The 12,307-nt window shown below is 41.6% G+C and overlaps 1 protein-coding gene across 1 annotated transcript; it reads left to right on the forward strand.

The window, feature by feature from the left end:
* Positions 1 to 6: 6 nt before the first annotated feature.
* LOC112138585 (protein mono-ADP-ribosyltransferase PARP14) lies at positions 7 to 12,160 on the forward strand (the record flags this gene model as incomplete). Its single annotated transcript, XM_024261142.2, has 8 exons — positions 7 to 102; positions 4,620 to 4,790; positions 4,924 to 4,996; positions 5,869 to 6,105; positions 9,006 to 9,227; positions 9,559 to 9,658; positions 10,139 to 10,396; positions 12,035 to 12,160. Coding segments are annotated over exons 3-8 (1,006 nt in total), but the record flags the coding sequence as incomplete, so codon positions are not given.
* Positions 12,161 to 12,307: the final 147 nt, after the last annotated feature.

Here is a 12,307-nt window from a genome sequence, read left to right on the forward strand (position 1 = left end):
CATCAAAGTCTTGGCCACGGCGGTTAGCAAGGAGTTCAGTGACCTCGGACCGGTCGTGACAATCCCCCAGCAGAGGAGCAACAAGGACTCCAAGCCTTCAGGGTAATGAAAAATAAAAATCGTTTATTTTCAACAAATGTTATATCAATACTGCATTCCACATTGATAGGGGACCTGGAAGGTTTGGCGGGTTGCGGTCTCCACTGAGGCAATCGGTGGGGGCCCGACTGGCGCATCCATAGGGGCAGTGCTTAGGGGCGAGGATTGGGGTTTGCCCCTGAGACTGGCTCCTTCTTGGCTCTTCTCTCTCTTTAGGGGTTGTGGAACCTTGGGGGATGGCTGTTAATGCCAAGGGGCCACTGGGCAGGGGAGACTTTGCCTCAGTCCTGGGACGGGGGCGGTTGTTTCACCAATCTGAGTTTAGTTTGGCAGCTGCCTCCGAGCCACCCTCCTTTCTTCCACAACCACTTATTTAGGGTGATTAGGGGGGGTGGGCTTGCGATGAACGTTGTGGAGGGGGAACTCCTTGGCAGTGGTCTTGTGGTTTCCGCATAGACCCCCCCACTTTAGACAGGATCCTTGGTAGGGGCTGTTTTGACATCACTGTGAACAATCAGGAGATGTCCTCTCATTGTCCTACTTGCCAATTTCAACTGCATCCTTTATTACACACACCTTTAATGGCTCAAAAACAAACGCTCCAACGCATATACACTGTAATGCACACTCACACAAGCACAGACACACATAAATTACGCAAGGAAGGTGAGACTTGTGATCTTCTACCCTTTAACCCACCTCTGGCTGAGGGAATCAGGGCCTCGGCCCGGCGGCTGTGTCTCTTGGGGGATGGCATGACCATGTGCAGGGGATCACATCACATCGGAACCTGGGAGTGTCCATGTCTTAGTGGTGCGGGTTCTGGTCCTTGCCCTCAAGCGCTGGGTCTCTCCTACATTCCATCAGTGGGTGAGCCTGGTTGGGCAATGTTTACCGCACTCTTCGGAGACCCCCCACTTCTCTTGGATGTCCTTCCCTTGGGCGAGTGTGTGTGGACTGTGCCCTGCTATCTCGTGGATTTCCCGTAGGTTGGGTGGTTGCCTGGAGCGTTGGGGGTTGGTTCCCCTTGGGGGCCCTGGCTTGGGATTTATGTGGCTCCAGTGCCACAACATTTCTTTGGTTTCGGTTCCTAATATGTGCCAATTTCAGTACTTCAGTAATAAAAAATAATGTCTACATTTTACCAAATCACCACATTTTCATTCCCAAGTCACACATTGACGCATGATTAAGACCTCTGAATCAAAAATGGACATTGTAAGTGTTGTTTATCGAAATGCTGGCTGTTTCCATTAAATAAGAGCTCCCCAACCTCCAAGCCACAAACTGATAGCCCCTTTCACTGTGCAGCAAATTTGCTGCTCGCCCCGGTCAAGCATGTGATCCTGAACAAAAAAACCAAACAAACAAAAAAAATAAATAAATGTTTCTAATGATGTCAGCTATTCATGAACACTCGTCATGGAATTCATGCAAAGGTCGTCATTTATTTTTAAGAATTCTAAATGAGGACAGGAATCACATTTGGTCAAAAATGTTCAATAGCTCTAAAGATATTAAAGCTAAAGTCAATAAACTTTCTCACATGACTAATTATCACTTATATAACAAGTAAATAGTAATTTTTTTTTCTCGTTTATATTTGCTCTATTTTTTCTTGTTTATTGAAGCTACTTCACAGAAGAGTGCTATTTAAGGATTTAATGATAAAAGAAGGTTAATGAAATATAAATAAGGAACAACACGAATCAGTTCATTTAATTTGTTTATGTTTTAAATGTGTTACAAAAGTATCGGTTCGGGACTCTGTATCGGCAAATCCACAAAATTAAATCACTCTGAATCGGATCGGGCCCAAAAAACCTGATCGGGACATTCCTAGTTGGAACAGTAAATATGTTCAACGCAAGAGTCTTTCCGCTTTATCTGTTTGCTCAGCTTTGGACAGGACAAGTTAAAATTAAAAAAAAAAGGAAGTTCAATCTGTAAACAAAGCAGAGCAACCTTTGAGTTCCAATGATAAAATTGCACAGCTTGCTGATATCAAGTAGAGAAGGAACGTCTTCCTGATGGGGGAGTTTTGCAAGTTTTCTCGGAAGTTAACATTTTAATATGTCGCCTGTAATTTAGTTTAAAATTTGCATGGAAATAAGTGAAACCCCAATTTAATCTAATCCCTTTCCATGCAGTTGTGCTAAAACATTTACAAACCCTGTAAGAAATTATGAATTCTTGGCTATGTTTTAGAGAATATGAATGATAACACAAAACACTTTTTTTTTTCCACTCATGGTTAGTGGTTGGATTAAGCCATTAATAGTTAAACATCAATTTTCACACTTTTAAATCACTCTGACAACATGAACTTCCCAAAATACACAAATCAAATCAGTTCATACTTTGAATTGCCTTCTTTTAAATCAATAACAATTTGAGCTCTCCCCAGAGCAGATCAATAATATTGAGGTCAGGAGACTCAGAAAGCCACTCCAGAATCTTCACCTTGTTCTGTTGTAACCAATGACAGGTGGACTTGGCCTTGTATTTTGGATTATTGTCATGCTGAAATGTCCAACTGTATGTGCAGCCTCCGAGCTGAAGAATGCAAGTTTTCTTCAGTATCGTCTGGTAATGTGTTGTATCTATCTAGCCATTAATTTTGACCAAGTTTCCTGTGCCTTTGTAACTCCCCAACCATCAGCGATCCACCTCCGTGTTTCACAGTAGGAATAGTATTATTTTCATCATAGGGCTGGTTGACTCTTGACTCTAAATGTAGCGTTTGTTGCCTAAAAGTTCAATCTTGGTCTCGTCACTTTAAATGACTTTGTTCCAGAAGTTTGGAGGTTTGTCTCTGTGCTGTTTGGCATATTGTAAGCAAGGTATTTTGTGGCATTTGCACAAAGTCTTTCTTCTGGTGACTCAACCATATAGTCATTTTTTTCTTCATGTGCCTCCCTATGGTACATATTGAAACATTCACACCACAGTTATCCAGGGAGTCCTAGATCACAGCTGAACTTATCTGGGAGTTTTTCTTTGCATCCCTAGCAATTTTTCTGGAAGTTATGACAACAATTTTTGTGATCGGGGTTTGGTTTCAACAGAACCCCTCATTTACCACTTCTCGATCAATGTTTGAACACTGCTGACAGGCATTTGAGGTACCTTGGATATCTCAATATATCCCTTTTCTGTTTTGTATAGTTTAGTTACCTTTTCCCGTAGATCTTCTGACATAGCTTTCCCGATGGGTCAGAATCCAGAAATGTCAGTGCAGCACTGAATGAAGGATTCAAGGGTTTGTTTTAGGCCAGAACCCCCAAGACCTTTTGTTTACACGCATTGATTTCAGGCAAACAAGTCACAGCTGAGGATGATTACCTTTAGCTGCCTTTCATTTGTATCAGATTGTGTGCGTGTTTTCAGAACAAAGTCATCAGGGTATGTACTTTATTGAGCAAGGTCAATTGGGAAATTTCTGTTCTCATTTTTATCTAAAAAGGCTAAACAGAATATTTTGGCAATAATGCCTCGTTTCCACTGAATCGTTCAGCCTGGTCCGGTCTGGTCAGGTATTTTGTGCATTTCCGTTATAAAACGGACCCCTTAAGTCGGACCGAACTGTACCATTTTTGGTTTCCCATTGGTTTTAGGTCCATAGAACAAACTGGGTAGGGTTGAGATATGTCATCTTGCGGTGCAGCTGTAGAGTGGTCAACCTCTGATTGGAAGGTTGCAGGTTCAATTCTTGCCTTGTCGCCCACGTGGGAAGCATCCTGGGTAAGACACTGAACCCCACCTTGTGTTGATGGTAGGTTGCTCCAGTATTGGTCAGCGGAGCCGCCACCAGTGTGTAAATGTGTATGTGGATAGAGTCTTTAATGGCTTCACCCAACCACTGCCGTAAAAAAGTTTTTGCGTTATCATTCATAATCTATTAAAAAGGACTAAGAAATCATAATTTTTTACAGGTTATGTAAACTTATGAGCACAACTGTACAAAGCCACATACCTGCTTTTTCAGGGATTCCATGTTTGACACTGAGACCTAGTAAACCAGCAGATGCTACATGAACAATGGCAGGAAGGAATGTTAGAAACACTGATCGGTCAACCTTATCAACTATCCATTAATGTCTTTGATTTCTTAAAGGCAACACTATCTTTCATTGTTACATTTAAAAACCTAACCAGACTCATTTCTATCATATTAGTGAAATATTGACTATTTTGTGTAAAATTGGTTTATAGAGTTTTAGTGGATCAACCAAAGAGGCATCATATACTTTTCTAATAAGAACTCATATATCTTTCTGGTGTAGTAATAAATAGGATCAATGTGATATTTGATCAATCCTCAATCCAGCTAATCAGTAATTACTGAAAAAGGGTTAGCTGCTAAACAAGCAAGGCAGTCGCTCATGAAGCCTTGGTCCCACTAGATACCCCTTCTGTCTCCTGTCAAGGTCTCTGTCTTAGGCTGCTATGTTAAGATGTTTTGTCATTTATTTCTAAATATTGAAGTTCACTGATCCTGAACTATTTTTAACTCCCAGTGCATATGGACGGGGTCGAGGAAGAGGTCGAGGTTACAACCAGCCATTCAGAGATGGACAGTTTGGAGGACGAGGAGGAAGAGGAAGAGGGGTGGGGCCTTTTGAAAGTCATGCTGGGAAGAGGGGAGGTCAGAGCTCCAGCGGACGCCTTACGCAAGAACAATATGACGGGTAGGACTTCTCGTGTCTTTATAAACTTTAAAGCTACATTCTGTATGTTTTGTCCTTTGAGGAACAAAAAACCAAAATGTCTGACATAAAGTGCCTAACAGAGTGACTGTTCCCCATTTCTTTGGTGCTGCAGGCGGAGGAGGATGGAGGAGCAGACCACAGGGCCAAACATCTCTTTGATTCAAGGAAACATTGAGGACCAAACTGTGAGTACAGGATAAAAGCTGCCAACTCTCTGCAAGATAAAACTCATTCCAGTTTGTTTATATAATGTTGTCTGAAAGAGCCTGACAAGAAATGCAAGAAAAACATAACACCAAGCACAAACTATAATTGTTAGAATTCAATTCATTCAATGCAATTCAAGCTTTGTTTTTTTATTTTATTCAGAGCCAAGGCTGTATTCAGACTGGACACATTTAGTCCGCTTAAAGAGATCCAGAGTTTGTTTCCCGATAATGTGGAACAATGTTTCGGTCTGAAACAGGACCTGGAACCGCTCTCTGACCCATCTTTCGAGGTGGTCTTGGCTCATTTCAAATCGGACTGAACTTCGGTTCGCTCTGAGATTCCTCAGTCTGAATATGATCTGCTCTGAAACTGAAATAACTGAACCTAAAGGGCCACCGTAGCCGGTGGTAAGCACATTAGAAATGAGATGATCAGTGAGCAGAGGACAAATGTAAAGCAAAACAATACTTGCTAAAAGATTTATTTTAACACAGGTAAAAACACTTACTCAGTTTTCTGCATCTTGTTACTCGGCACACGCACCACGCATGGGGAGCAGGTGGTCTGTATTAGAGGCTGACATTTTCTCGGGAATCCCGCGGGTCACGGGATTCCTGTGGGATTCCCGTGGGATGGGAGTTGTTTCTTCCGTTAATCACGGGACTGGGACGGGATTGAATTCTGACGCGAGCGGGACGGGAGCGGAAGCTCACCAAGGGCTGACAATTCAAGACACGTGTTTCTCTCTGTGGGAGCGGGGCGGGACAGGAGTGAAAATCCACTCCCGTGTCATCCTCTAGTCTTTATCATGTTTGGAGTTGTAACAGGATGTGTTGTTTCTCTACAGACTGATGTCATCGTCAACACCATCTCAGAAAACTTGGACCTAACTCGTGGAGCCGTGTCCAAAGCCATCTTGCAGGCAGCCGGCCACAACCTGCAGGTCGCCATCCGCCCCAAACCAGGAGTGTCTTCTGTGCCGTTTGGGACGGTTCTCATCACAGACGGCTTCAGACTCAGCTGTCGGAGAGTGTTTCACGCCGTCTGCCCTTGTTGGGACAACGGGCATGGCCAGGCAGAGAAGGTGAAGGAAAGAACTCAGATCCTCTCACAGTTAAACAAAAATCTTTAGAATAAAACTACAACGTGTCTGTCACAGTAACATGATGGACGTGTTTTCAGACATTTCCATCACTCTTTGCTTCCTCAGCACAGTTCTAAGCTCACAGTGTTCATCTGTGTTTAAACTAGGGTGGTCAATGTTAACGCCTTCACACACGATAAATTCCAAAAAATAATGAACGCGTTAGTATTTATTAATGCAAACTAATCACACTTCCGTCTCCTGCTTCCACAGCGTGCCTTAAATTCTGTCAAAGAACACTTCATCTAGGTTTTTCCCACTAATACCATGGTCACTTACAAAAGGAACTAGAAGAGTTGCATTCTCTGATAACTTTAGTGTGAATGCTTTTTGCTGAAGGGATTCACTTAAAATGCCAAAGCTTTTTGCAAAATGTTTTATTTGCTAAAATACTGGAAATTTCATTAAAGAACTATGAAAGAGCACTGAAATTGACCTGAATTTCTGAAAATGTTAAATTGCTTAAATCCTTATACCATGGTCTGGATGAATACTCGATTCTGATTGGCTGCTGGGTGTGGATTAAAAAGTGATAAACCACACCTAAAAAAGAAGTTCCGGTCACACAGACCAAACGTTCAATATCACTGCGCAGGCTTCTTTAAAACACATTTTTCCTTCATCGTCTGGACAAAACAAGCAGTAATGGATAAACTTTCTCTCTGAACTGATGCTTTATTCAACTTATTGTAGCGACCAGCATTTATATTCCTCTCCTTTTGTAAGGTAAATTAATATTGACAAATTAGTTATTCTCCTTCTAATAAAACACCACTCGACATGAAAGGTGTAGTCTTCTGTTTCACCACAAGAGGGAGTTTCTCATTTTAGAGCAGCTCAGAAGAACGAACCTGCCGTGAAATGAAACACAGACAGAAGCTGATTATGTTCTAGCTGCTCACTGAAGGATTAAGGTCAGAAAAAGAAGAAAAATATCCTAATTTGTCCGGGTCTTTCTTTCAAAACAGCGACACTTTACCGCTGCAGCTGAGGTCTGTAACGGCTTCCGGCTTCATGCCGTGTTTCATGTCACCGTGACAACAAACCGCATCACGGATCAAATAGTCCGCTTTTTTGTGAAAAAATGAGCTAAACCAAAGAAATAACAAGAATAAAGTACTAAATATTGATTAAATGTTTATTTATTTTGTAAATGACCATGGTATAAGCGGAGGCCTAAACCGTCCTCCGCTTCGCGTCGGACGGTTTAGGCCTCCGCGTCGTGCGTTAATTTCTCATAACGCACACTTCGTCGGGTATTATTCCTTACTTAATACATGTTAATTTGCAAAAGATATTTAGTGTGTTGCTTGAATATGATCTAAACTCCAAATTAGCCCCAAAAAACCTTAGTGGGAAGCTAGATTGTTCCTTAAATACTAGCTGAACTACAAAACAGCCTAAAATTCCTTAGTTAACTAAATTAGTCAAAAATTTTAGCATGTTGCTAAAATAGAAGCTAAACTCTACATTTTTTCGAAAATTACTAGAAAAAAAAGAAAACGTAGTCAATGCATATATTTAAATACTTGTTAATATACTTAAAATGGTAAATTTGTAGACTTTCCTATTCATTTCCTATGGGGCATATTTTTCTCAACATTTCAAAAACAATAAAGTTTATGAATATTAAAAATTAGAGGAGTAATGTCCTGAACGAGCTGAATGTTTGATACCAAGATTGCTGAAATTACTGAAAGTGTGTTTGAGTTTCAACGTGCCAAAAAACGTACAGATCGGAGCAGGAGAATCACTAGAGTGTGAATGCTTACCAAGCAATCACACAATAAATATCCAATCAGTTTTACTATTTTATTCTTTTATATTCTCGGTTTCAATCGCATTTACACTCAAAGCTGACTTTTTGATTTGTGGGGCGGTCCGTTGTCACGGTAACATGATAAAAAGTCGCTGTGCCAGCTGAAGTGATGCAGACCTCGACGGCAAAGGATCGTCACGATGGAGTAAATAAAGCAGCGGTTCAGAGAGAAAGTTTATCTCTTACTGCTTCTTTTTGACCAGAAGATGAAAGAAAGTTTTATTTCAAAGCAACCTGTGCAGTGATATAGAACATTTGGGCTGTGTGACTGGAATTTCCTTTTAAGGTGCGCATTCACACCCAGCAGCCAATCAGAATCGACAAACACAATGTTTGTTTTCTATGACGGTATGTCAGTACCTTGGAGTTTTTTTGGAGTAATCTCGCAGACATCAAAGTCTAAAGAATTCTACTAAGGCTACAGTAGAAGTATTTTTGTGAACAGAAATGACACTTCTGGGATATCTGAGTTAATACTCTATAAAGTTAAAAATGTCAGACAACAAAAAGAAAGGAAAATGTTTCTTTTTTGGCCTGTTTTTGTTCAAAACCTGCATATTGTCATATAAAATTTATCCAGTAAAACATTAAAATTAATCATAATCACAATCCAAAAGTGTGATTAATCTGATACATTTTTTATTCGATTGACAGCACTAGTTTGGACTTAAAAGTGAAAAGACTAAAAAAAAAAAATCCTGTTTTCAAAGAGGAAGAAACAAGGTAAACGTTTAATATGACGGCAAAACAATCAACTTTTTAAAAGTACCAATAAAAACAGAAAAGGAAAGTCACTGCTTCATTTTCTGCCTTTATATTGATACATAATATATATTTTAAATTCAATTTATTACAAAATCCGACTGCTTCTTGATCCCAGTTATTGTTAGTAAACCAATACAACCGTACATCCTACCCCCACATGTTGGGGTAATAGTGGCATCCACCTTCAGCCCCGTCTCCCAGCTCCCACTTCTTCATTCTAACCCATACCATCCTCTGTGCCTTTGCTTCCTGTCAGGAGTTTGTTTCCATCATCAGCTTCTGTCTGGAAGAAGCAGAGAAGCTTCAGATGGCGTCGCTGACCTTTCCCGCCATTGGGACGGGAAACCTAGGCTTCCCGAGAGCTTTGGTCGCCAGTATCCTGCGGAGGGAGATCGAGTCTTTTGGACGCAGGAGTCGGCCCCACTTTCTGAGGAATGTGGTCATAGTTGTGCACCCCAGCGACAGAAGCAGCGTGCAGGTCAGCGCTGAGTTTGTGGGTGGATTGAAGAGTTGAAGATCAAAATGCTCAATGAAAGGGGAGGAGTTTTGAGCAGATGTAGATTTACTCTGTGGATGTGATGATGTCATCAACACATCCTTCAGCGCAACGAAACGAAAATAAAATAAAAAATAAATCATCTTCCTTCATATTTGCATGCTGATATTTCAGCGACTTAGAAGTTTTTCTTCAGTGAGTTAAAACAACCTGAAAGAATGAAACTTAATTATCTTTTTTGTTGGATTGCACAACCCATAATCCTTTGCAATGTGAGAACCTCAAACTCACATAAATCTTTATTTTCTCTCAGTGTTTCACTCAGGAGTTTTCTATTCCGATGGATTCAGGAAACATCCAGCAGGAACTTGCAGCTGCAGCTCAGCCGCTCGGACAGTCAGAGGAGTTCTTTGGTAAGAAGACGATCCATCAGTCAGAAATCCTGACTCCTGTTGGATCATTTGAGGCACATTTACACTTTCATTTTGAGTGCAAGCTGTTTAAGACGAGCTCACACAGTGATGAGCTTTCAACCACTCCAGGTTTAAAATATCACAAGAGCTTCAATGTCCCCCTGGAAGTAACTTTGAAGACTTTTAGATTAGAAAGAGAAACTTGGGCAGCATTAATAGAAGTGTATCACTCATCTCCACTGAGGACATCAGTCCCTCTGGTTCTCAGCATCCTGGGTCTCACGCCTCAAGAGTGTAAAACTTCACTGCCTACAAGGAAAAAAGAACAACACATCATGACAGAGCCAGTAAATTCTATGTCAAGCACTAAGTCAACTTATAATATTGAAGGATATTTAAAGTTGTGTTTGTATGACTGTTCTTCAGAACATTCAGGTTAACCACACACAGCTTGACATCCTTGTTTTGTGTTTGTGTTAGCATCAGGAAGAGCACTGGAACCAAAATTGGAATCAGGGCTAGATTATGGATTTGGATTAGGATCTGAATCAGGATCAGGATCTGGATCTGGATCAGGATCCGGTTCATCATCCTTCAGTGCGGTCTCCTCCCCCTCCCTCGGCGTGTACCGCATGCAGCTGGGCCAGCTCACATTGGAGGTGTCCTCAGGCGACATCACCAAGGAGTCCTGTGATGTCATCGTCAACGCTTCCAATTCGACCTTTGACCTCAACACAGGTAAGTGTCCTCACTGTGTTTTCTGGGATCGTGGAAGCGTGTAACGGTATTCATCAGCATCCGTCATGTGTTCTCCTGAGTGTTTTGTTTCTGATCCTACAAACTGAAGTTAAAGGCCACACCCAGCGTGTTTGGTCTTCTTCTGGTCTGAACCAGAGTTCTTAGCCCAGCATTCTCAAACCCAGTTGACCTCGGCTCCACTGAAGCCAGAGTCTGGCTGAGGCTGGGCCGTATGGCGTTCCATTTGTGCCAAACATATGTTTTTGCGTCCATTATCTATATCTACGGAACAAGTTTATTGAACATTTGTTCATGTCTATGTAGTACTAAGCAATATCTTCTGCGTGACCTGTGAAACGACAGGAGATGACAACGTTAGAAACTGTTTCTAAGGACTTTTCTGACGACCAGATCCAACGACAATAGCAAATAAAAGGTTTTAAGCATAAAGCAAATTCAAAGCTATCATCCAAGAAGCGTGGACATGCAGAAGATATTGCTTAGTGGACATTAAACTTTTATACTAATGTTAGGGCCGCAAAATATTGGGGCTGCAAATGGCCTGCGGGCCGCCAGTTTGAGACTCCTGATTTAGCCAGTATGAAAGCTCATCTGAGCTTTGGAGTGGACCAAACCAGACCACTCTGATCCAGTTAAGATCGAGGTACTCTGTTTAGCTGCAAAGAACCTTATGGTTTGTTTCCACATAGTGTGTCAGACCGAACTGGACCGGGATGGATTGGACTTTTGAGTATTTCCTTTACACAATGGTCCTGTAAAGCAGGACCGACTGGTGCCATTTCTGATCCCCTATTGGTTATAGGTCCATAGAAAGATAAAATGGACCCATGAGGGCGGAGCCTCTGTCGTCACACGATGTAACCCATTGATTAGTGGAAAATTACAGGACTCCCTTGAAGAAGAGATCAACGGATCTCAATGGGATTTTTTTCCTGGTTAAATAATGGTTAAATTAAAAAAAATAAATTCCCACAACAACAGGAAGTGTCCGACCAGCACGTTTCCCGACTCAAGATCCAAACTGAAAGTTTTCTACTCTTTTTGGCTGGATTGTTCTTCACCCCCCACAATCTTCTTGCAAAGAATATTAAACTCTTTACATACAGTATTCCGCTTATTCACAAGGGTTGGGGACTGGAGACATGGCGAATCTATGAATACGGAGACTCCCCCTTTTCCATCCCACCCCACCCCAGCGGCCAAAGAAAGTGCATACTCATCAAAAACACTTCCCATTATTCTTTGTAAACATTTATTGTACAACATTGGAGTACTTCTCAGCATAAAGAGTTTTTTTTCTTTTTAATTTAGAACAATAGACTGTTCTGCTGCGTAGAGATCGGCTTCATCCATAATAAACTCCACGGTTATCTTTTTTATTTCCCGTCTGTTTCTGAGTCAGCCGATGCAGCTTCTCTTTCACTGTAGTCGAAGCATTTAGGGGGGTCATTAATCAGCACCACTGTTCAGACCAACTGCAGGACTGTCCCAGTATGACAGCAGCCTCAATGGGCTTTAAATCTAAAGTTGTTGTTATTTTTGCCACAGTTTGATGAACACCACACTGTGAGTCTGTAAAACCACACATGTTCTGCTTCTCTTCTCCTCATTTTCCAGGAGTTTCTGGAGCGATCTTAAGCAGTGCTGGAGCCGTTGTTGAGATGGAGTGTACACAGATCGGTGTGTATCTGCACCCAAACATGTTCACGTTCATGCATCTTCCCATGGCTGACTGCTGCTCCTGTTTGTGTCAATAAGAACACGTGAAGCCTTTGAAGCAGCTCATAAACTCCTCTAAAAACATCCTCGTTTTAAGACATTTTTACTGACGGGTTTCCAATAAGGCGCTGCACGGTGGCGCAGTGGTTAGCGCTCTCGCCTCACAGCGAG

The sequence above is a fragment of the Oryzias melastigma genome, unplaced genomic scaffold (assembly GCF_002922805.2).
Source record: "Oryzias melastigma strain HK-1 unplaced genomic scaffold, ASM292280v2 sc00715, whole genome shotgun sequence".
NCBI classification, from domain to species: domain Eukaryota; kingdom Metazoa; phylum Chordata; class Actinopteri; order Beloniformes; family Adrianichthyidae; genus Oryzias; species Oryzias melastigma.